General features: G+C 41.4%; 1 protein-coding gene across 3 annotated transcripts in view; it reads left to right on the forward strand.

The window, feature by feature from the left end:
* Nucleotides 1–24,100, forward strand: part of lpin2 (lipin 2) — a 136,557-nt gene that overhangs the window by 34,513 nt on the left and 77,944 nt on the right. For all 3 annotated transcript variants that reach the window (XM_038809192.1, XM_038809190.1, XM_038809189.1), the window contains exon 2: nt 17,562–17,750. In XM_038809192.1, coding sequence (XP_038665120.1) covers nt 17,571–17,750 — 180 coding nt within the window. In that variant the 5' untranslated portion in view covers nt 17,562–17,570. The remainder of the gene's footprint in view (nt 1–17,561; nt 17,751–24,100) is intronic.

A 24,100-nucleotide genomic window follows, 5' to 3' on the forward strand; every position in this document is an offset into this window, starting at 1 on the left:
TATTTTAAATAATCTATGGTTGGGGTATTTGTAAACATTAATTTCTCTAGAGCTACTGGATCTGGCAGCATTACTGTCAGTTCTAAATGGTGAGAGATATAGTCTCAATCGGGCGCCCTTTTGAGAAGATGATCAAATCTGGTAGGAGTGGGACTGTGGGATCTTAAATTATGGAGCCAGTGGGAGGAGTAGAGAGTCCTCTCTGTGGAAGCATTCGGAAGAATGCACTGAGATGGACATCAATGATGTGGCCTGAGAACGTGGGCGCAGTCGGATGGTGTTGAGGGGGTGGGACAGTAATGGAATTGGTGTTTCAGTTATGGCTGTGCTGGGAGATTAGTGCATGTTATCAAACATTGTAGTTTTGAAATATTATCATGAGGGTGTGGAAGAATGTATGAGATGGATTTATCAGTATGGCATCATGGGATGAAGAAAGCCATAGAATCAGACGGTATAGATGTGGAAGGAGAAACACGTGCTGGAAGAAAACTCAGCATATCTGGCAGCATCTTGAGAGTGCAGAAGAGTTAACTTAGTCCAATATGACCCTTCTATAAACAGAAGGAGACCGTTGTATTATATGAACAGAAGTAGAAGCTGGAGTAGGCCATTTGGCCGTCAAGCATGCCTTGCCATTTAACAAAATCATGGCTGATCTTCTACCTCAATACCAACAAAGTGAGCTATTCCCATATTCCTTAGTTGCCTCAGATTCCAAATACCTGTTGATATATTGACTATGCTAACCACTATGAATCCACAATTCTGGGCAATGGTGTTTCAAAGATTCACAACCCTTTGAGTGAGCTAATTTCTCTTCATCTCTGTCCTAAATGGCCAACTCTTTATTCTGGGACTCTAACCCCTCTTTTTCTAGATTCTGCAGACCGGTGAAATATTTTCTCCGCACCTACACTGGCAACATCTTTGAAGCAATAAAAACTGGAAAAACCCAGCATGTCTGCTTTTATTTTAACCCTTTTATATATGTTTCAGTTAAATCACCACCACATTCTTTTCATTCATCATGCCATCGCTTTCAAAGAGGAATTCATTTTGCCCCCACACCCCTGGTTTTTCACTATAGCCATGCACAACTTTTTCAATTGTATATTCAGTTTCCTTGTGAAAGTTGCTATCCACCACCTTTTCAAGCAATGCATTTCACCATAAGTTTAAAAACAAATTCTCATTGGCCTTGCTGCCCGAGGAAATGTTAATCTCTTGTCCTGCTCTTGAAGAATAATTCAACCTTCTCTAGTTTTCCATGCATAACTCTCCTCGCCCTGATATCATTCTCGGAAATCTCTGTTACAGTTCTCTCTAAAGCCTTAATGGCCATAATTGAACACAGCACTCAAACTCTGGCCACCGACCAGTAATTTGTAAATGTTTAGCTTGTACACTTTTTAACATTATGCCTATTTATAAAGTCAAGGATCCTGTATTTCAGCAGCCTTATTAACTTGCACAAATCTGTGAAGGTGGTAGAGTATGTGAATCTGGGGTCTCTCTGTTCCAGTCTCCACTTTAAAATTGCAGCATTTTGTTTGCATTACCTCCGCTCATTATTGTCAAAATATATCACGTGGAACCTCTTTGCATTAAATCTAGCCTGCTTTGTGTCTATCCATTTCACCATGCCTTTGTAGTCCTTAAATCTGCTCCTGTCATCACTGTTTACCTGAGCAAGTTCTTGGGTTTCTGGAGCACAGGAAGAATGATGGGGGAATTAGAAGTGAACCTGTCCCTCTGAATTAAATTTCTAAACGGCCAGTTTTTTCTGCTACAACTTCCATACTGAATTTAAAAGAAGCATTGAAGCAATAAAACAAGTTTCTTGCTTTTAAACTGCCAACAGCTGAAGAGTAAGAAGTAAACTATTTTGGCTGTTGAAATCTGATATAAGTGGGTGGTCCTAAAAGACTGGGTTAGATGGGAGGAAGGAAAGAAAGAAGTGGATCTGCACTTCTGAATGTAATTTAAATCTGTTGATCATATGATCACTCACTCCATGGCCTTACTGCTCCCGATCACCAACCCAACAGCCCCAGGGTGTCTCCTCCAACTCTGGCCTCTTGTGTACCTCCAACTTAGTTTGCTTGTCACTGTTATCATGTGCCTTCAGACGTTTGAGCATTTGGAATTCCTGCCAGTACTGCCCTATCCATTGATCCTCTGCTTAAAGCCTGTCTGTTTGACCAATCATTTAGTCATTCAACCTAATATCTCCATTATCTTGATTATGCTTCTATGGCATGCATTAGGATTTTTTAAAAAAATGTTAAAGGTGGCATATAAATGTAAGTTTTACAAATTGACATTGAATGCCACAGAGCTGCTGAGTGAGGGAAATGTTACAGTCAATCCCAAACCAGTCCATTTGCCCATCATACGAACATATGATATGGAGCAGAAGTAGACCATTTGGCCCCTTGAGCTAGCATCACTACTTAACCCTTCTGACTAAGGCTCATTGGATACTAATAAAGTATAGGAGTCCAGAAGTGCATTTGTTCTCCTTTTGGTCCCAGGTTCGATTCCCGGCTTGGCTCACTGTCTGTGCGGAGCCTGCACATTTGTGTGGGTTTCCTCCAGGTGCTCCGGTTTCCTCCCGAAAGACGCGCTGTTAGGTAATTTGGACATTCTGAATTCTCCCTCTGTGAACAAGCGTCGGAATAAGCCGACTCGAGGATTTTATCAGTAACTTCATTGTAGTGTTAATGTAATCCTACTTGTAATAAAGATTATTATTCAGGGTCATTTTCAATTTTTTATTGCTTCATGTTGCATCAACTAACTTTGAAAGGAGTAGGGACAGGCCTGGAACCTTTCTATTGCTCAATATCGCATTTGGTGTGGGTAAAAGCAGGGACAGGAGTAGGAGAGGGGTGATATCCCAGTGGAGGCTCTGGTAAACCCTTTAAAGTTGAACATAAAAAATTAAAATTCCATGCAATGTAGGTTCTGTCAATTTACATTTCAATGTAAATCTATAAACTGACACTTGCATGTGGCAGCAATCAAAACCCTTCCGAATAATGTTTACAGTTCAAATACCCATTGCCCTTTTTCGAGGGGTCAACAATTCACTTATTATCCAGAGACAAAGTTTCTGATTGATCTCCATAGAATCCCTGTAGTGCAGAAGGAGGCTATTTGGCCCATACCGAACCTCCAAAACAGCTTGTAAACACATCAAAGAATTCCCTGGCATTCCTGTATAAAATTTGTGTCCGTTAGAACTGAATAAGTGAAACAAAAGTTATTTTTTGTATTAGTCACTAAAAAAGGATATTGTTTCGGCTTACAATAATCGTAATAATGGTAATTATTAATGTGACAAGTAGGCTTACATTAACACTGCAATGAAGTTACTGTGAAAATCCCCTCGTCGCCACATTCTGACGCCTGTTTGGGTACACTGAGGGAGAATTCAGAATGTCCAAATCCCCTAACAAGCACATATTCGGGACTTGTGGGAGGAAACCGGAGCACCCGGAGGAGACGCACGCAGACTCTGGGAGAACATGCTTTGTACCTGAAGCCTATATGAATTCACCCCTGCTCTAACTCGGGAATTGTCAAACTCAGGGGTGTGACCGCGGGTGGGTTGCGGGCAAGTGTTGGGAGGGTCGCGGAGCCGTCCACGGCGCTCCTGATTGCGCAAATCCGCCCGCAGCAGCCGGCTTTTAATAATGCCGGCTGCGAGCGGCCTTCAAAACGGCCTTCAAAACGTGCCCAATCAACTATACGCATGCGCACTGAAGATCGGGCCTGCCTGTGCAGTGCGGCTGCATTTTTAAAAATATGGTCGCAACCTTTTGTTTTCCAAGTTCGGGGGGGGGTCAAAGGGACTGTTGGGCCAAAGGGACCCAGAATCATTTTCTCCATTTTTGTCAGCAACAAACCAGGTAAAGGAAAACGGTGGGCCGCGACGGTTGGCCGGTTGGTAAAAATGGGTCCCCGGAAAAAAAGTTTGAAAAACATTGCTCTAACTATTTATGTAAAGTCGCATTAAAAAAAAAAGCTAATATGGAAATAGTTCTCTTCAATGCACAAGCTCTGGTGGTCACTATGAAGAGAGAGAGAGAGAATGACCTAAACACAGAGTACAATGGCAGTGCAGTACACGTGGTAAGACAGATAGAAACATTTGGCTGCTTCGGTAATTTTGGAACACCAATGTCTAGTCAATTTCCCCTACAAGTCCTGTGCAATTGTGGTTTTACTCTGCAGTCATGTGGTTAATTAAGTATGGTAGTTGGGTCAGTAACGAGCCAACATTTAATTTAGACCAAATCTAAAAATGTAATCGGGCAATTTAAAAGAAAATTATAGTTGACAACGATGAGACTACTTGAAACAATGGGTTTGGTGTCGTCCTCATTAGGCTGCGACTTTTGTTTTCTGGATGATTTGATACCGAACTAGATTTTGCTGTGAAAGTGAAGTCTAATGGCATACGTTAAACCTCTGGTGACTTCACACAATGGTTTCATGTGAAAATCAGAAAGCTGGGGTGTCAGGAGTTGCACTGATCATTTGCAAGATATGCGACAATGGTATTTTACAGACTCTGCATTGAAACCCATCAACAGCATGAAGTTTCTGTGCTACGTGGCATACCTACTAAACTGGCTAGGAAACGTTAAAACGTATCCATTCTAGTGTAAGTACACATTTACCAGCGTGATCAGTCTTGATTACTGTGAATAATTTATTTGGCACTGGAGGTTTGCTTTTACCACTGAAGTCGCAATGTTTCACATCTTAATTATTGTTAGAGATTTGCAAAATAAAAGTAAAAGTTTTTCCGTCCTGTCTCTCTTGCTCCCCTCTCTCAGTTCCATTTTTTCTTTGAGTCTCCTTGCTTCATTTTCAGATTCAATTTGATTTGACACGAATACTGAAACTTGCAATTTCAGACGGAGTTGATTACTAATTAGACAATTCTTAAATCTGATTGATTTATGGATGTAAACTGTTTCTTGCTCTGTTAGCATCAGTTCCAGATCCCCGATAGAGGGTGCTGCGTTGAAAAGCATTCTCATCACTTGAGTGCCTATCAATCCCACACAATCTGTGAGCAACTGTGATGAACCTCTGGTGCCATACATCCAGCCCAATGTTGGGTCGCTTTCATTTTTAATTTTGATTCATGCATTGTTAAGACAAAAAAATACATAACAATGTTACTACACTTTAATAATTTAAACACAAAACATTAAAAACTGTACTCTTCAGTGGTATCCCTTACAATCTCTACAATTCCCTTCAGTCAAAACAACACCAATTCAAGTTGCCAAAATGTTATAGGATGTATTTTCAAGAAGTTTTCATTTATGACCGGTAAGTCTGATCATACAGTTCAATTATACAGTTGCATTAATCATAACTGTGGTTATAAAAAAATCGCATCCCTTTACTATACATGTGATCAAAATTTACATTCGTGTTATCAAGCAAAAACAGAGCATGAGAAAAAATATGACTAAAGAGATAAAGTGGTCTGTTTACATTGCAGCGACCAGTGTAGTGTAGGTATAGTTCGAGCTGCCCCTTTGTCGCCTGAGCAGGCGGATACCCAGTGAGTACCACACCCCAGGAAGAAGTGAAACAGGAGGTGAGCTCCGGCACAATGGTTACGCTGACCCATCTCTCCCAGTGGGGCCCCTAGCTCTTCTAATAATTGTCCATATATGTCACCATATTTACTGTTTCCTAGCAAGTCCAGAGCTAGTCGTCTGTCCAGTAGTGTGTTCAGGTATCTGGGGGAATGTCGTGGTCTCTGTGGAGGAAGACTCGCGCCTGCAGGTACAGGAGCTTGTTCCCTTTCGGGAGCTGGAGCTTCTCTATTCGTTCACCTAGGGTCGCTGCTCTACTGCTCACATACATGTCTCTTACCATCAGTACCCCTCTGTCCCCTCTCCATTTTTTTTAAAGGTGGCATCTATTTTCACTGGGATCCCCCCACCTCTGCCGACCATGAAAGTCCGAATTAAGTTAGTTTTTCCTCACTGCATCTTCTCAAGCTCATTCTTTTGGACAAACCCGCTTGCTGCCTCTGGCGTATCAAAATAGTATTCTTTGTCCTGGTATGTGACCCAACGTCTAGCTGGGTATAGCACACCAATCCGCAACTTGCTTTTAAACAGTGCGGTTTTGGCCCTGCTAAATTCTGGTCGGCACTTGGCCAGTTCGCACTGCTTCAATGTCCTGGTACATGTCCTTCCCACTTACACGACTGCAAGCTCTTCGCCCACCTCCAAATCCGTTCTTTGTCCTAGAATCTGTGGAGCCTCACTATCATTGCCTGTGGTGGTTCTCTCGACTTGGGTGTCTGTTGGAGCGACCTATGGGCCTGGTCCACCACGTGAAGCCCTCCTTCCCGACTAGCTTCCTGAGCCGAGATGCCACAAATTTGGTCGGCTTCCTCACCTCTGTGTCCTCTGATAGCCCGACGATCTGTAGGTTCTGCCAACGGGACTTGTTTTCTTGATCATCTACTTTTCCCTTCAGTGCCTTCTAGGTCGACACCTACTATCCCACCTCTGCTTCAGGCAAGGTGATCCGCTCCCCATGGTCCGTGGTTGCCTTTTCCAGGTCCCACACCATTGCCTCCTAGGCCCCCCAGTCTCCACTTTGTTCTGTACATTGCCTCTTTGTTGGGGCCAATGCGGCCTCAGCTGCTGACCTCATTGTCGCCATGTGGCCCTCTATCATTGCTTCTCTGCGCTTCTTGAGTTCTGTTGTGGAATTCCATCAGCTTGTCCAATGATGGCGATCCTGTTGGCTCAGCCATGCTCAGTTCTGAGCCGTCACGCGGGTCTCCCTGTTCTGGGGTCGCAGTTTTCCGCTCTACTTTTACTTGTTTTGCGGCTTCGTTCCTTCCTCGTCGTCATCCTGGTTGGTTAAGTAGTAGATGGGGGGGGGTGCGGTAAAGTTGGGGAACCTTTTACACTTTTGACGCCCTTTTGATGGGGTTAAAAGGCCTAAACACGGAGAGCCACCTTTTGTGTGTCCGCTCAGCTCGGCTGCCACCAGAAGTCCCATGTTATAGTATTTTAAGGAATATGAAAATTAAACCAAACACCAATGAGATGCACTTAATTCCAATTTATTTGTACTTTAATTAGTTTGGTTCAACAAACTATTGTTATTTTATAAGGATGCTGCCTGAGCTTTGAGGAAAGATTGGATAGGTAGAGGCTGTTTTCCTTTAGAGCAGCGAAAGTTGAGAGGGGACCTGATACAGGTGTACAAGATTGAGAGGCATGAAAAGGTTCTTTTTCCATTAGTAGAGGGGTCAATAACCAGGGGGCATAGATTTATGGTAAGAGTAAGAGAAGAGGGGAGTTGAGGAGGAACTTTTATTCACCCAGACGGTGGTGGGAGTCTGCAACTCACTGCCTGAAAGGGTGGTTGAGTCAGAAGCTCTAAGTATTATTTGGGTATTCACTTGTGCTGCCGTGATCTCTAGGGCTATGGGCCAATTGCTGAAAAATGGGATTAATGCAGTCAGATCTTTGACCAACATTGACACGGTGGGCCGAATGACCACCTTCAGTACTGTAAACTTATAGGTCTGTCTATTGAACCATCCTAGTTCAATTTAACCAGTTATTAATAAATTTGATGCTTGCAAGGAGGAGCTCTAAACTCTCTCTCTGACTTGAATGTATACTCAAATTGTGTTCTTAGTAAATTTTATGAGCTAGTGGCTCCATGAAAACTTTATTATTAAGCTTCAGCAGATCAAATGTTTGAAGTTGTTAATGCCACTGCTGTCTTGGCCTTGTTTTGAAATCCCTCCATCTATGAAAGATATGGGCACCCAGCGACCAAATCCATTTCCAATGGGGTGTCTTCTGATGCACCTTTGCTAATGGCTTGAGAGGCAGGTTCTGTGACAAGTGCCACACATGAAGCTACCGAGTGTCATTGTGGGTTGTATTTTTTCAACATTAGCCTCTGTTGCCAAGCTGCTGTACCCACTGATGGTCATGATGTTCCATACCAACCCACAGGAGGTGTCGCCATTTTCTGCTGTCAGCTAGTGACTCCCAAGATGTGATAATCAATGTCTGGGGCCTTCATGCCATGCTCCCAAGTGGAACCTTTGGCATCCCACTGGGCGACTGACTCCGCCTACCTAACGATACAGAATGTCCTTGGGTATGTGACGTTCTGCCATTTGTGCCAATATACCGTAGCCAGTGAAACTGCTTATGTTTGAGTGCTAATAAAATAGTGAGCTCTGCCTTTGGGAAGACTGCTGCATTTCATGGGTTTGTCTTGCAAGGATCTATCCATAATGCACCATAGCCGGTGAAGATGGAAATTGTTAAGCTTCTTTCCTGTAGTCGTCCATGTTGCACAGCTATACAGCAAGATGCTAAGAACATGTGCCTCATAAACCATCAGCATGGTACCTCATTATTTAAAACAATAATCTCAATTATAGTGTTCCATTCTTCATAAGTTCATAAGAAATAGGAGCAGAATTAGACCATTTGGCCCATTGCCAATTAAAAATCTGTCTAACTCCTCCCTTAATTTACTCATTGTCTCAGCATCCACCGCACTCTGCTGTAGCAAATTCCACAGATTCACAACCCATGGGTTTCCAATTTGCTACTTGCCCTAAGATTATGACACCTCGTTGTAGAATGTCCCACTAGAGGATGCATCCGCTCCATATCATCTTTATCCATTCTGATACAATATCACACTTGTATAGGTACTTTGAATTCAAACAGAAACGCATGCAAAATATTTGCCCTAATCTGTGATCTTCACAGTTTGTCTTATGTAAGATAGTTTAATTTGTTGGGCTGTGTATGAATGTCTTTTTTTTTAATTTAGAGAAAGGGCTGTTTAAGCCACTTGATTGTTTAGTTTAGTTCAGTGACTTGTGCTGTAATCATTCAACTCTTAAGCTGCAATTAAATTGTGAAATCACAAGAAAAATTTCAGCTTGTGTAAATTTCTTGACTTCTGAAGTCGCAGTGCCCCATCCTGCTGATGTCAGCAGCCTGGATGTGTTCTGCACTGAATAAGCACAGGGCTAAAGAGCTGGCTTTTAAAGCAGACCAAGGCAGGCCAACAGCACGGTTCAATTCCCGTACCAGCCTTGCCGAACAGGTGCCAGAATGTGGCGACTAGGGGCTTTTTACAGTAACTTCATTTGAAGCCTACGTGTGACCATAAGCGATTTTCATTTCATTTTATTATGGCATAACTGTCTGATTTGAAATATTTGTCTCGTCTCGAACTATGAATAGGACGGAAAGCCTATTGACTAAAATTACAGGGATGCAGAACATTGTACAGCTGGTAATTTATCTTCCTCTTGAATAATGTAAAGCAGCTCAGGCCATTCTGCCAGACAATTGACCCATTACTTCAGATTAAACAGGATATTAATGGTATTTCCCCACCACCTTTGCTTCATGATTTTGTGAATTCGGATGTTTTCTCAAGGATGAATATCTGTTTGCAGTTTACCATTATTACTACATAGTATGTTTGCCTACCTTGTGTGCTGTTAATATGTTAAACACTGGGAAACATTCAACTTAATTGTTTTCATGTTTTCCCATTCTCTCTGATGGCTAACTGTCTTTAAAACTAAGAAATGACCTGCTGGCGTCAAACCCTGATCCCACCACTGGGGGGACCGGAGCATAGCGATCCATTCAGTGCCTGGCGCGAACCTTGATTTCAGACCTATTTCAGTTTTTTTTAAACCAACTTTGGTTTATATCACAACCGCATTTAATAAAATAAATAAAAGGTAAATTGCAGGTCAGAATAGTTTTGAGATTGCAAGCCTTATTTGAATGCGTTGCTAATTAGTCGTTTGGTTTTGAACTTGGTATTGCTTGCTGAAAAAAAGATGTTCTTGCGCTCAACAGTTGGCAAGAAATTACCAACAGTAAAGGGGAACAACAATTTTTATACTCCATGAGGTGAGTGCTGATTGGTTGGCAAGTAGACTCTGGTGAGGCGTTGCCATGGAGAAGGTAGTGTGGAAACGTAAACTCCCCTACTTTACTCAAACTCAAACCAGGCTGTGGAGGTGATGGTGTAATGGTATTGTCACATGATTAGTAATCTGGAGACCCAGCGTAGTGTTCCTGGCGACAAGATTTGAATCCCACCACGGCAAATGTAAATTTTGAGTTTGAAACAAATCTGGAATTAAAAGTAGTGTTGTAAAAACTCATCTGGTTAACTAATGTAAGGAAATCTGCCCTCTGTACACAAAAGGGTGGCACAGTGGTTAGCATTGCTGCCTCACAGCTCCAGGGACCTGGCCTCGGGTGACCCTGGGTGGAGTTTGCACTTTCTCCCTGTAGGTGGGTTTCCTCCAGGTGCTCCGGTTTCCTCCCACAGTCCAAAGATGTACGGGTTAGGTGGATTGGCCGTGCTAAATTGCCCCTTATTAGTGTCCAAAGCGTTAAGTGAGGTTCCCGGCTTATGGGGATAGGGTAGAGGTATGGGCTTAAATAGGGTGGTCTTTCCAAGGGCTGGTTCAGACTCGATGGGCCGAATGGCCTCCTTCTGCACTGTAGATTCTATGATTCTGGTCAAGGCATTGCCCTGGGGAAAGAAGCTGGGAACAACTGTTCCTCCAAATTTTTGCTTAGTTGAAAAAGATTCAGTGTGTGACCATTTTCCTTCTGTCTGCAAAGGATTGGGCCCTGTGGTCAATAGCATCTGCATCACCTATCAAATGTCACATTGAGCAAAGTTCACCTCGAGTGTGGACCTCGGAAGCTGAAGCTTTTCTACAATCTTGTGCATTAGGCAAAGAAGATGCAGGATGCCTTCTACCTCAGCGCATCTCCCTCAATTAGATTGTCTTTTTCCATATTTGCATGAATTTTGTCCATAATTCTGTTTTATCGCAGGCTATTAACAGACGACAATTCAAAAATCTTACAATGTGTGTGATATTTCTGTCATTAATGGAGAACAGCTATCAAATTTCTTGTTAGCTTATGAGGAGACAGTAATGCATTAGCATCCCAAAGTCATCTCAGATATTTATTTTGCCTACAGAAATATACTCTGCTTTTAAAACATAATGTTTGAAACAAATCAAACCCTTTCAATAGAAAAATAATCAGAAGATATTGTGACACTAACAATAATATAGCATCAGTGACAAAGCCCTTGGCTGTTGCACAGCTTTGAAATGTGGAAACCCAAGAACTTCCTCTACACAATTCTTCATGATGTTAGCACGTGTGATAAAGATGAGTATTGCTACCAGATTCTCAGCAGTCATAGAAAGTGGAGTCATTAGTCCCCGAAGATTAGAACTTGCAGAACCAAAAGTTATTTTCACTGAACTTTTAGGAGTGGATCACTGTAGTGTATCCTTTTGTTTTTTTTGTAATGCGCAACACCATTTGATCTTTGTTTCCCTTCCTCACTCCAGTCCTGATGAAATACTAGACTTTGCTCTGTTTCATGCCCCAATGGTATGGGTGAGGTGGAGAAGGCCACTGAATGGGAAGTCACAAATTGGAATCCAAGTCATAAACCCTGCAGTAGAACATAGAACATAGAACATAGAACAGTACAGCACAGAACAGGCCCTTCGGCCCTCAATGTTGTGCCGAGCCATGATCACCCTACTCAAACCCACATATCCACCCTATACCCGTAACCCAACAACCCCCCTTAACCTTACTTTTATTAGGACACTACGGGCAATTTAGCATGGCCAATCCACCTAACCCGCACATCTTTGGACTGTGGGAGGAAACCGGAGCACCCGGAGGAAACCCACGCACACAGGGGGAGGACATGCAGACTCCACACAGACAGTGACCCAGCCGGGAATCGAACCTGGGACCCTGGAGCTGTGAAGCATTTATGCTAACCACCATGCTACCCTGCTGCCCCCTACAGTATACTGTATCTTTTTTTAAAAAAGACTTTCCCAGTGAAGTGATTGCATAGGGTAGCATTAACTCGGGTTGGATTCTTGTTAGATACTGTGTTACCCTCTTCTAAGCAGTACAAGTGGTATTGGAAATCCTAGATGAGGGACGGAAGAACTCTGTTCAGGTTCCATCTCCCAACTCTTGTCACACCACTGGTGTAAAGTGATTTTGTGGAACATGGGACTTAGGAGTAAGCCATTCAGCCCTTTGAGCCTAGTTCTAGTCTTCCCCACAAGTGGAAACATCCTCCCAAGTCCTCTCAGGATCTTTTATTTTAAGATCACCTCTCATTCTACTGAATGCCAATGGATATGGGCCCAACCTATTCAGTCGTCAAAGGACAAGCCCTTCATCCCAGGGGTGAGTTGAGTGAACCTCTTTTGAACTGTTAGGAGACCAAAAGTCTACACAGCATTCTAGATCTGGTCTCTCTAATCTGCTGTGAAACTTCCCTACTTTTACATTCCATTCCCATTGTTAGGGCGCAGGGTAGTGCAGTGGTTAGCACTGATTTCACAGCGCCAGGGTCCCAGGTTTGATTCCCGGCTTGGGTCACTGCGGAGTCTGCATGTTCTCCGTGTCTGCGTGGGTTTCCTCCGGGTGCTCTGGTTTCCTCCCACAAGTCCCGAAAGACGTGCTGTTAGGTAATTCGGACATTCTGAATTCTCCCTCTGTGTACCCGAATGGGCACCAGAATGTGACGACAAGGGGCTTTTCACAGTAACTTCATTGCAGTGTTAATGTAAGCCTACTATGACACTAATAAAGATTATTATATTATCTTCCCATACCAGCCTCCCGAGCAGGCGTCGGAATGTGGCGATTAGAGGCTTTTCACAGTAACTTCATTTGAAGCCTACTTGTGGTGATGAGCGATTTTCTTTTTATTTCATTTCAATCACTAGCTGTACCTGCATACTGACTTTGTGCATTTACAGACTGCTGTTAGGTTTGTCAATATTTAAGAGCTCTACACTTGTGATATCTATCAGTCCTGTTGCCTGTGAACACAGCCATGTATGGGTTTTTCAGTGTTAATTGTGTAGGCCCAAACGTGTTTTTTGTAATTGTCAATGGTGCCTAGAGTTGGAAATAAGTTATCTTTGCCATTTGTCGGACTCGGCCATTTGTCATACTTTCCATGTGCTGCTGCAGTTCTATTTTTTTTTAAAAGTGGCATCTATGTAATCATAGTTGTAGATCTGAGGAAAAGTATAGAGCAGCTTTGTTAACCTTTATCTGCAAACCTTCCATACGTCATTCTTCATCTCAGCAGGCAAACCTTTTAATGTCTAAGACTTCAAACGAGCTATTTCACAAACATGGTTTTATCAATTGTATTATTTTTTTGGCACAGTCATTAAGGTTATTGAAGGTCTTGCCATGTGTCAAAAACTGTGCTTTCAACTTGATATATTTAGCCATGCAGCAGATAAATTAATCATAATTGTGTATTCCGAATTTTTCTCGGCTGTTGTTTAGTACAAGTGATGAATTTGTCTAAATTATTTACAATTGTGTCCTGTTGTAATGGATATCTCATTGGAAAAGAGGCATTAATGTGAACAGTAAAGGTGTTGTGCGAGAGCCAGTACGTGAGTACAGAAGTATCTGTGATTGGGTTAAGGAATACATATATATGCTTATTAACAATCGTGTATTGTCACTGTGTATATGTTCCATTTTAAAACAAACTCCTATTTTGGCGTGTTAACATTTTTCATATGAAAACTTGGAAGTTGCAGCTTGAAAGTAATTTATGATCAAGATCAGTGTCACACTTACTGCCCCAGTTGAAGTCACTTCTCTGTAGTTTATTGATCAATCTTGTGATCTTTATTGGAAAATATGTCAAAATGACACAGCAGGGGTTGCTTTTTACGTTTATTGCGTTAATGTATTGACATTCATATTGAGACAGAAGGGGATTTCCTTGCAGCACACCAGAAACATCTGATGACAATCCCTTTGACTTCAGAATTTGCTACTGCAGGCATTAATCATCTAGATAATAACTGAGAAGGAGCATTAACTGGATTGTTAATTCAGCTTTTGAGATTTGCAAACGCTCTAGATTAATTCGGGGGAAGAATTCGGGTGCCTCTTTGGTTTTCTCCTTTCATAAGTGTACTTGACATGCTAGTGCAGCAGGAAGTAGATTTATCCGAAAATACTCATTGTGCAGCAAGGTGGATCTCTGAACCACAACTCGCTTGTGGCTTTTTCAATACATTTTATGTCTGCACTCGGAGCTCAACACTTTTTTTCATTAGCACCATTCCAGATATTCACCACCCTCTGTGAAGAAATTTCCCCTCTGGTCTCTTTTGTATCTCTCTCCTCTCACCTTAAACCTATGCCCTCTAGTTCTATCTAGACTATTTTCTACCTTTGGGAAAAGATGTTGACCATCTATCTTATCGATGCTGCTCATTATTTTATAGACCTCCTATAAGATCACCCCTGAGCCTACTGTGCTCCAGGGAAAAAAGTCCCAGCCTATCCTTATAACTCAGGACCATCAAGTCCTGGTAGCATCCTCGTAAACCTCTTCTGCACTCTTTCTAGTTTAACAATATCCTTCCTATAATAGGGTGACCAGAACTGAACACAGTATTCCATGTGTGGTCTTACCAATGTCTTGTACAACTTCAATAAGACATCCCAACTCATGTATTCAATATTCTGACCAATAAAACCGAGTATGCTGAAGCCTTCTTCACCACCCTGTCCACCTGCGACTCCACCTTCAAGGAGCTATGAACCTGTATTCCTAGATTACTTTGTTCTGTAACTGTCCCCAACACCCTACCGTTAACTGAATAGGTCCTGCCATGATTTGATTTACCAAAATGCATCACTTACTTGTGACAATAAAGATTATTATTAAGCAGGCTTAAACTAACACTGCTGTGAAAAGCCCCCAGTCGCCACATTCCCATGCCTGTTCGGGTACACAGAGGGAGAATTTAGAATGTCCAAATCGCCTAACAGCACATCTTTCGGGACTTGTAGGAGGAAACTGGAGCACCCGGAGGAAACCCACACATACACAGGGAGAACCTGCAGACTCTGCACAGCCAGCGGCCCAAGCTGGGAATAGAACCTGGGACCCTGGCGCTGTGAAGCAACAGTGCTAACCACTATGCTACCGTGCCGCCTATTTTACTTGGAGTTCCCTTCACGAGATTTTAAAGAGGATTCTTTAAACAACTGACCCTGCCTGCAGTTGGTGTCTGGACTGATCTTCCTGAAGTTTGATCTAACTGAACCTTCTTGAACTGCTGCAGTCATACTCATTATGCTCCCACTATGGTGTGGTGTAAATCTATTTTTTTTTCTCCCTTTTTCATAAAGTGCAGGATCCGCTGCAATATTCTAGACCGTAATCAACGGGTGTTGAATTGGGCAACAGAATTTAGAAGCAAGGAGCAATTCAACAGCATTGGGAATGGAGTTGGAACTTGCTGGGATGGGTGATGCACTCCGAACTCGAACAGAATTGGGATCTGGAGTAAATCCTAAATTATGGCAGACTTCAGAGCAAGTACTGTGGGCTTGTATATAGTATTGTGGAAAGTCTTGAAAGTATGCACTGGGAGTGCAGGATTTTTAGAAATTGATCCTAGAATTTGCCCATAACCTAAACAGTCCTGTGGTTTTATAGCGCTAGGGAATGAAATCCTTGGATTTAGTGGTGAAGGTGAGCTATCGTCCTACAGTTTGGAAGCAAAGGGGTTACGTGAATTGGCCATAAGCAGCAATGGGTTTCCTCATTTTCGCAACTAGATGGGTGTTGGAACCAGCAATTCTATGGATACGTGCTTGTAGGATTAGAATAGTGGTTTTAATATACTTAGAACAGAGCCAGCCTGTTAGCCGTTGAACTTAAGGTGAACTGGCCGGCTGACCCTGTGGCACTGATCTTTATACAGCAGCTCCTGGGGGAGGAGTCCTGGGCGGAGCCAAGGGAGAAGCCCCGTACAACACTCGAGCATTCCCAGAGCTACTCCCCCTGGAGGTCAGATAGTGCAACTGCACTTACAGTGTAGACACATGTATATACAGGTTATAATCCGGTGTGAATCGCATTCACCACAGTGGGATCCTGGAATTTAGTAGCTTTACCAGCTTTGGATATTACGCTGAGAGTTGTGTTGGGGGTAGGATGGAAGGGAGGGATGGGGGAATTGGGGCTAATGTCTGCTGCAAACTAGCACTTTCCTTGTTGGAAAGCTGAAGTTACACTCCTGAAAGTAAGTGCAGAGAGCGCCTGTTTGAGATGCATTCTAGGTATTTCTCAGGCTGGCTTGCAAACAACTTTCAGCAAAATGGGCCTAGATCGAAATGCTGAAAGCAAAGTATTCGCTATGAAAACAGAATGTTGTTAAAAATATTATGCTTTTCAATTAACAAGGAATGCCATCAATATGAAGACTAGAAAATGTTGATTTAATAAAAGTTTGTATTAGGACCAGGCAACTTTGTTTATGGATTATATTATAAGGATGCGTTTATAGATAAATAAAAGGAACAATTTCTAGCTCCTTGCTTCCTGGCTGGATTTTAATGATCTGTAATTTTAAGACCAAGGAATGGCTAGCCAGCCATAATAGTAGGATGTAAAGGGAAGAGACCTTCTAAATCCCCTTACAAGTGTGAAAGACCTCATCTCCTCTTGACTTTCTCACACTCTCTTGTCTATGCACCGCTCCCCTCCTCGGAAGTATTGTGCATGGATATGGCAGCGTAACCATCCAGGGACTGGGTGAGCTATGAATGAGGGTTGTGATTCACCTAGTTTCTTAAATTTGGGAATTAAGGTAAATAAACCTGTGTTCTTAGATTTAACCTCAGAAAACCTGAGTAATTCTTTATAATCTGAAAGCATCAATAGTGGGTCTCCTGCACTATTGACAAAATTCACAATTAAACCCTGTTACAGCTAGACCCAGAATGGTAAATGAGGAGAGTCAATTTTTACCCTCCTCGTGTGGTTGTAGCAATTGGCAGAAAGGGTCAGTGTTCCTTTTCCATTCCTATCCCATTCACTGACGTGATAATGAAAGCCTGATAGCTTTTTGAAAGCTGTTTTTAAAAACTCTAATGCACAAATTATTTAGTGCCTATTTTCTGCAACAAGATTTAAACAGGTTTTCAATCACTTGTAGATTACATGACAGTGATTGTAACCTCATTGTTAACTTGAGTTACTTGAGTGTGCTTTATTTACTTGTATTAGAACATGTACAAGCTGCAATATCATCCAATCAAATTCATATCCTCCACATATCAACATTGATTAAATCACAGCTATCATTATATTTGATCAAATTCTGAAGCATGTTCGGCTTGCTTGAAAAGGGCTCTGTTGAGTATTTCATTGATAAATGTTGAATGGTTTAAATAAAAATTCTTGTATAATAATTAGTGTCACAAGTAGGCTTACATTAAGACTGCAATGAAGTTACTGTATTCACATCTTCACAACCTGACATATAGATGTGATTCGGGTCAAGTATTGATATGGACAAACGTTTGTGTAGAGCAAAAAAATGTTTAATTGAACAGGAGCAATATTTTTCTCTTTTCCAGTCCCAAACCATGAACTATGTTGGACAGTTACTGGTAACATTCAAGGAATTGTACAAGGGATTGAACCCTGCAACACTCTCTGGATGCATTGATGTGATTGTGGTCCAACAGCAGGATGGCACTTACCAATGCTCACCATTTCATGTTCGGTTTGGAAAGCTTGGGGTGCTTCGGTCAAAGGAAAATGTGGTAAGTTTCCAATTATGAGTAGAAATAAAAATTAATATTGAAGGCAATAGTTGAATGAACTTTACTTGAACCATTCACATTTTATTCAATATGCAATAACTGTAACACCGTGTTAATCTTAGGGTAGAACTCCATTTCAGAATTATAGTCCCATTATAGTGTGTGATAAAGGGGGTTCAAAAAAAGTTTTAAAAATTGGGTTATCAACATCTTGTGGTTACACATGTAGTGTTAAGACCTGACTTTTGCTCGGTCATTATGAATTGAGAGGTTAAACAAAAAAGAGAAATATCTATCTGGCTACACAGACCACAGTCTATATGGGTCACAACCCTTTCAACCTTCTGGTGGAAAAATTACCCACGTTTGTAGATGCTCTGCCCAGAGTTTTAAAAAAACAACCCACATAGGAACAACAACCCTAGTCTCAAAACAGATCCAACTGACTAAAAAGGATGATGTGAGGTTGTGGATGTGTGTTCTTCTTTTTCTTATTATTATTTGTGCTTCTTTCCCAGTCCTGTAATGAAATGAGTGAGTCTCATTTAATTCTGTGAGATGTGAAAGCGTTAAGAGCGTGTGTTTTTATTAAAGCAAAGGATACTTTGTGCTCCTATCACCTTACTCCTCTTGTTTGAAATAATCAAATGTGCAGCAGCAGGAAAAGATCAAAACAACACTGGGCAATTGCCCCCATCCCTTGAATCTAGTTAACCCCCCCCCCCCCCCCCCCCCCCCCCCACTGTTTGACGTCTTGCATGAAGTAATTAAACCAGAATGGATTGTCCACCTTTTCTCTTGTGGGCACAGGCCTGTGCCCTCATGAAGTGTAGCACCAAGCCAACCACGCATGCTAGGCTAGGTCGGTCCAAGATTCGGTCCCTAGTTCGTTGATCTCTGCCATGGAAGCAGAAAGGGCATTATAGTTGACAAAGGAGGAGAAAAAAAATGATCAAGGTTCCTGCTCCTGGGCTTTACCTTATTGAGCAGCCAATGCTGTAAATATTTGAACACCTTGTGATGTTTCAATTCATTAGAAAGGCACTATATAAATACTTGTATAGAAATCTACTAAATGTTGAGAATTAATCTGGTTGCTTCAGTTCATGCTGTTGGTTCTGATTTTCCAGAATCCAGAAACCAATTTTCAGATCCTGGAGTCACTGGGAAGCAGACAGAAAATAGATTTTTAACTTCTTCCTCTAAGGGCAGCACGGTGGGACAGTGGTTAGCACTGCAGTATACGACGCTGAGGATCCAGGTTCGAAACCGGCCTCTGGTCACTGTTTTGTGTGGAGTTTGCACATTCTCCCTGTGTCTGCGTGGGTTTCACCCCCACTACCCAAAGGTGTGCAGATTAGGTGGATTGACCACACTAAATTGCCCCTTAATTGGAAAAGAAAATTGGGCACTCTAAATTTATAGAAAAAAAACTTCCTCTGTTTACGAAAGTTGAAAGAAGATGATGAAGAGAAGAAATGCAGGGACAGACAGAAATAAATATATTTTAAAATTTCATTCTAAGACAAGAGTTGCATGGCATTGCATGAACAATTGTTTTTTTCTCTTCAGTAGCATCCATAGCCTTTCACCTGAGTTTTCATGGGGTATTAATGTCCAAATCAGGCGTGCTCTTTTAAAAATACAAAATTGGGAGGCCAAGGGTGAATGTTATTTTTGCAAAATACGTTTCGTTACAAGAATGTATTGTTGCAAAATCATTTGTTTTTAGTCCTGCTTAATGAATAAATATTGCCCAAAGACTTGGCACAGTTAATGTGAACAACGTTTCTGGGAAATACAAAATGCACTATGGCACAGTGAGTTCCAGAAATTCACCACCTTCTGTGAGAAGTAGTTCCTCCTCATTTCCATTCTAAAGCTATCGCCCCTCAACCTACATCTGTGACCTCTCGTCGTAGATTGCCTACAAGGAGGAACATTTGGTCTGTTTACTTTATCAATCCCTTTTAGTATTTTACATACTTCTATCAGATCCCATCTCATCCTTTTGAACTCCAAATATAAGTACAAACTGTTTAATCTCTTCTCGTATGTCAACCCTTTCATCCCCGGAATCAATCTGGTGAACCTTCTTTGAACTGCCACCAATGCCACTACATCCTTCCTCAAATAAGGAGAAACCAAAACTGGACACAACACTCCGGTTGTGGTCTCACCAATATCCTGTACAATTGCAACCGCACTTCTCTACTTTTATACTCCAGTCCTTTTGCAATAAACAAGAAAATTCCATTTGCCTTTCCAATTACATTTTGTACCTGCATATCAACTTTCTGCGTTTCATGAATAAAGACACCCAGATCCCTCTGCCCAGATGCATTTGAATCTGCTTTCCATTTAGATAATTGTCTTTCTATTTTTTCAGCCAAAATGGGTAACCTCATACTTATCTGCATTAAACTCCATCTGCCAAATTTTGGCCCAATCTCCTAGCCTATCTATATCCGTCTGTAAAATCGTTATCTCCTCTTAACTGCCTGCTTTCCCTCCTATTTTAGTATCATCCACAAATTTTGCTATGTTACACTTTGTCCCTGCTTGCAGATCATTTATATAGATTGAAAACATTTGACGTCTTGAGGACTGATCCCTGTCGCACCCCACTAGTTACACTTTGCCAGCCAGAGAACGATCCATTTATCCCAACCCTCTGCTTTGTCAGTCAGCAATTCCTCAATCCAATCTAGTACTCTTCCCTGAATCCGCTGCGATCTCACCTTCTGGATCAGTCTTTTATGCGGCACCTTGTCAAAAGTCTTCTAGAAATCTAGATATACCACATCCACAGGTTCCCCATTAAATATCTTGCTGGTTATCTCCTCAGAACTCGAACAGGTTTGTCAAGCATGACTTGCCATTTTAGAGAACCATGCTGACAATGGTGGATTGAGCTTTGTCTTTACAAATGTTCAGTTATTACCTCAATGATTGATTCCAGCAACTTCCCTACCACAAGAGGTCAAACTAACTGGTCTATAGTTTCCTACTTTTTGTGTGTCTCCCTTTTTAAACTTGGGTGTCACATCAGAGTGTTTCTAATCCACGAGGACACTTCCAGAATCTAGGGAATTCTGAAATATCATAAATGCATCCACTCTCTCTGCTGCCACCTCCCTTAATATCCTAGGGTGCAGGCCATCAGGTCCTGGAGACTTATCTGTCATTAATCCCATTGTTTATTCATTACTGTCTCCTAGTGGTGGCTGTTGCACTAAGTTCCACTGCATTAATTGTGGAAATTTTTTATTATCTTCTACCGTGAAGACAGAGGCAAAATATTGGTTCAGTGCCTCTGACATCTGTGTTCCCATTGTTACCTCACCAGTATCATCCACTAGGGCCAACATTTACTTTAGCTTTCTCTTTCTCTTATAGAAGCTTTTGGTTTCAGTGTTGATATTTACTGCTAGGTTCCTTTCATAGTTCATCTTGGCTATTTTTGATTTTATTTTTAGTTCCTTTTGCTGAACCTTAAAGTTTTCCCAATCCTCCAGCTTACCACTAGCTTTTGCAGTATGATATGCCCTAGGTTTTGCCTTTGTCTTTCTTGTATAGCCATGGTACATTTTTATCCCTTTTAAAATTCTTCTTCCTCTCAGCAATATATTTTAGTTCAGAGGTATTTAATATCTCCCTGAACATCCGTCATTGTTCCTCAACTATCCTACCCTCCATTATTTGTGCCCAGTCTACTTGGGCCAACTCTTTCCTCAGGCCTGTATAATTACCTGTGCCCAACACTAAAACTCTAGTATGGCACTCCGTCTTCCCTCACTCAATTTGAGTTTGGAATTTTTGCATGCTGTGATCACTCCTTGTGATCACTCCTTCCAAGAGGATCCTTAATGACAAGACTGTTTATCAACCCTTCTTCTTTACATAATACCAAATCCAAAGTAGCCTGCTCCCTGGTTGGCTCCATAACTTATTGCTCCAAGAAACAATCCCTCATCCACTCCCTTGAGGCTACCCTTGCCAATTTGATTAGTCTTGTCAATATGTATATTAAAAATCACCCATGATTACTGTTGTGCCCTTCTCAGAAGCCCTAATTATTTCTTAGTTTATACCAAGCCCCACTTTGGAAGTATTGCTCAGGGGCCTATAAATTACTCCCACCAAGGAGTTTTTAAAAAAAATTTCCACCCAGATCAATTCTATGTTTTGGCCCTTGTGCCAATATGGTTTCTTAATACAACCTTGATGTCATCTTCAACCAAAAGCACAGCTTCACCTCCTGCTCCATCCTGTCTATCCTTTCGGAATACTGAGTACCCTCGGATGTTCAAGTCCCAGGCCTCCTGTGACCATGTTTCAGTAATCCCCACCAAATCATACCCATTTGTCTCCATTTGTGCCGTCAGCTCATTGACCTTATTCCGAATACTTCGAGCATTTTGGCACAGGGTTTTGAAATATGTCCTACTGATTTGCCTTTCCCTTGCATGATTTTCTTGTGCGCCACATCTAGTGCACCACTCCTTTCACATATTTAATATCTGTTAACACTTGGCCTCACCCCAACCTTTGTTCCCACAGTCACCTTACACTTTAATTTTTAAATTTCTCTTCCCCTTTGTAGTTAGACTGGCCTTGCCTGTTCATCCTCAGTGAATCACCTGAGGAAGGAGCAGTGCTCCGAAAGTTAGTGTTTGAAACAAAAATGTTGGACTTTAACCTGGTATTGTAAGACTTCTTACTGTGCTCACCCCAGTCCAACATCGGCATTTCCACATAATTTATCTTGCTCTGACATGGTACTGATATTGAGTGAAGTGTGAATTGGCAATTTTGGGAAATCTACCAACTGCTCAGAAAGGGTCATTTCCTTCCTGTCCCTCAATATCACCTACTGCACACATGTCATATTAAGAACAGTTGATGAACTTTAAATAGGCATTTATGAAATCATTTAAAAATTACCCCCCAACTTGGGAGTCGCTGTACATTATTGATGTTTGAAGCAAAATCCCGAGAGTGAAGTGACCCCAGGTGTAAATGTAGTGTAATATTTGGTTCATTTTAAAGGCGTTGCTTTTTTACTAAATTTGAAAAGGGTTTGTGCTTTCCTTTTTCTCCAAGACAGACCAGGGATCTATACAACTGCTGAATATAAGCTATTGTCATGCTAACATTCGATATGGTCGTTATCTCTACATGTATAGTCCAGTCCAAAATGTATTTTCACTAATCTACCTTGTTCTTCAAACATGCCTTTAGAATAAAAAGAACTTGCGCTACATTTTTCACATTCCCTTCTCCTCTTTGTCCACCATCATGAATATAAAAGTTCAGGTGATACTAAGCAAAAGTGTTGCACATTAACCGAATAAACATTATGGATTGGATAATGAAATGGATTGGAGACTGGTACTTCAACTCTGGGCATTCAAATCTAGTCCAGAATGCTTAGTAGAAGAACATAAGAAATAGAAAAAAAGAGTAGATTAGAAGACTCCTTGAGCTTGCTTGCCCATTTATGTGATTGTGGATGATCTTCTGCTTCAACATCACTTTCCTGCAATCTGCTATGTTTAAAATGCACTTGAAGATCTTTCTTGCAGTTTCTAATGGGCATGCTGCAACATATATCAGCAATGGGTTGGCATTCTCTTGCCAAGAGAACACAGGCAGACACTCTGGGGAAATGAACATTTTACACTAGAGTAGTAAGATGGCCTTTCCTGAGGTTGGGGCCCAAGCATAGTTTAAGGGCGTAATGGAAAAATCATGCAAGCCTGACCTGGGAATGCTTAATGTTGAGTATCTGAAAGTAAAGCGTTAATTTCCTAATGCCACAGCCTTTTGCCTTAATGAGCACAATATTCATACGTTTTGAAAAATAGATGCTGTAAGTAAATGTTTATTCATTAATTTCTGCTAAAACCCTCTATCTCCTGATCCAACTTTGATAGAAAACCCAAAGATTTCTACTGATCTTCCACCAAAGAGACTCAATGTTACATGAGGTGCATCTTGCTCTCCTTTCCAGAATACTGTAGCAATGATTTTGAGAATCCTATAACCAAAATGAAGAAATTCATTTTGAGGTATGTCACTATCCAAATTATGTAGACTTCAGCACAAGGCTTTGTGAAAATAGCTATTGTAGCTAACAAATCAAATGCCTTTCTTAAGGGAATACATTTTTATTCTTATAACTGCTATAATAGCATACATCTACAATTCCATGCATCATCGGAAAGATCTAAAGCAATTTGCTTTGTTTTATCACGAAGTTACATTAATGTAAAAACACTTGAAATGAAAATTACTTAACTACTTAGGACGTTTTAAGGGATGTTTTCAAAAAAATGTCAACAAGA

This window comes from Scyliorhinus canicula, chromosome 10 (genome assembly GCF_902713615.1).
Source record: "Scyliorhinus canicula chromosome 10, sScyCan1.1, whole genome shotgun sequence".
NCBI classification, from domain to species: domain Eukaryota; kingdom Metazoa; phylum Chordata; class Chondrichthyes; order Carcharhiniformes; family Scyliorhinidae; genus Scyliorhinus; species Scyliorhinus canicula.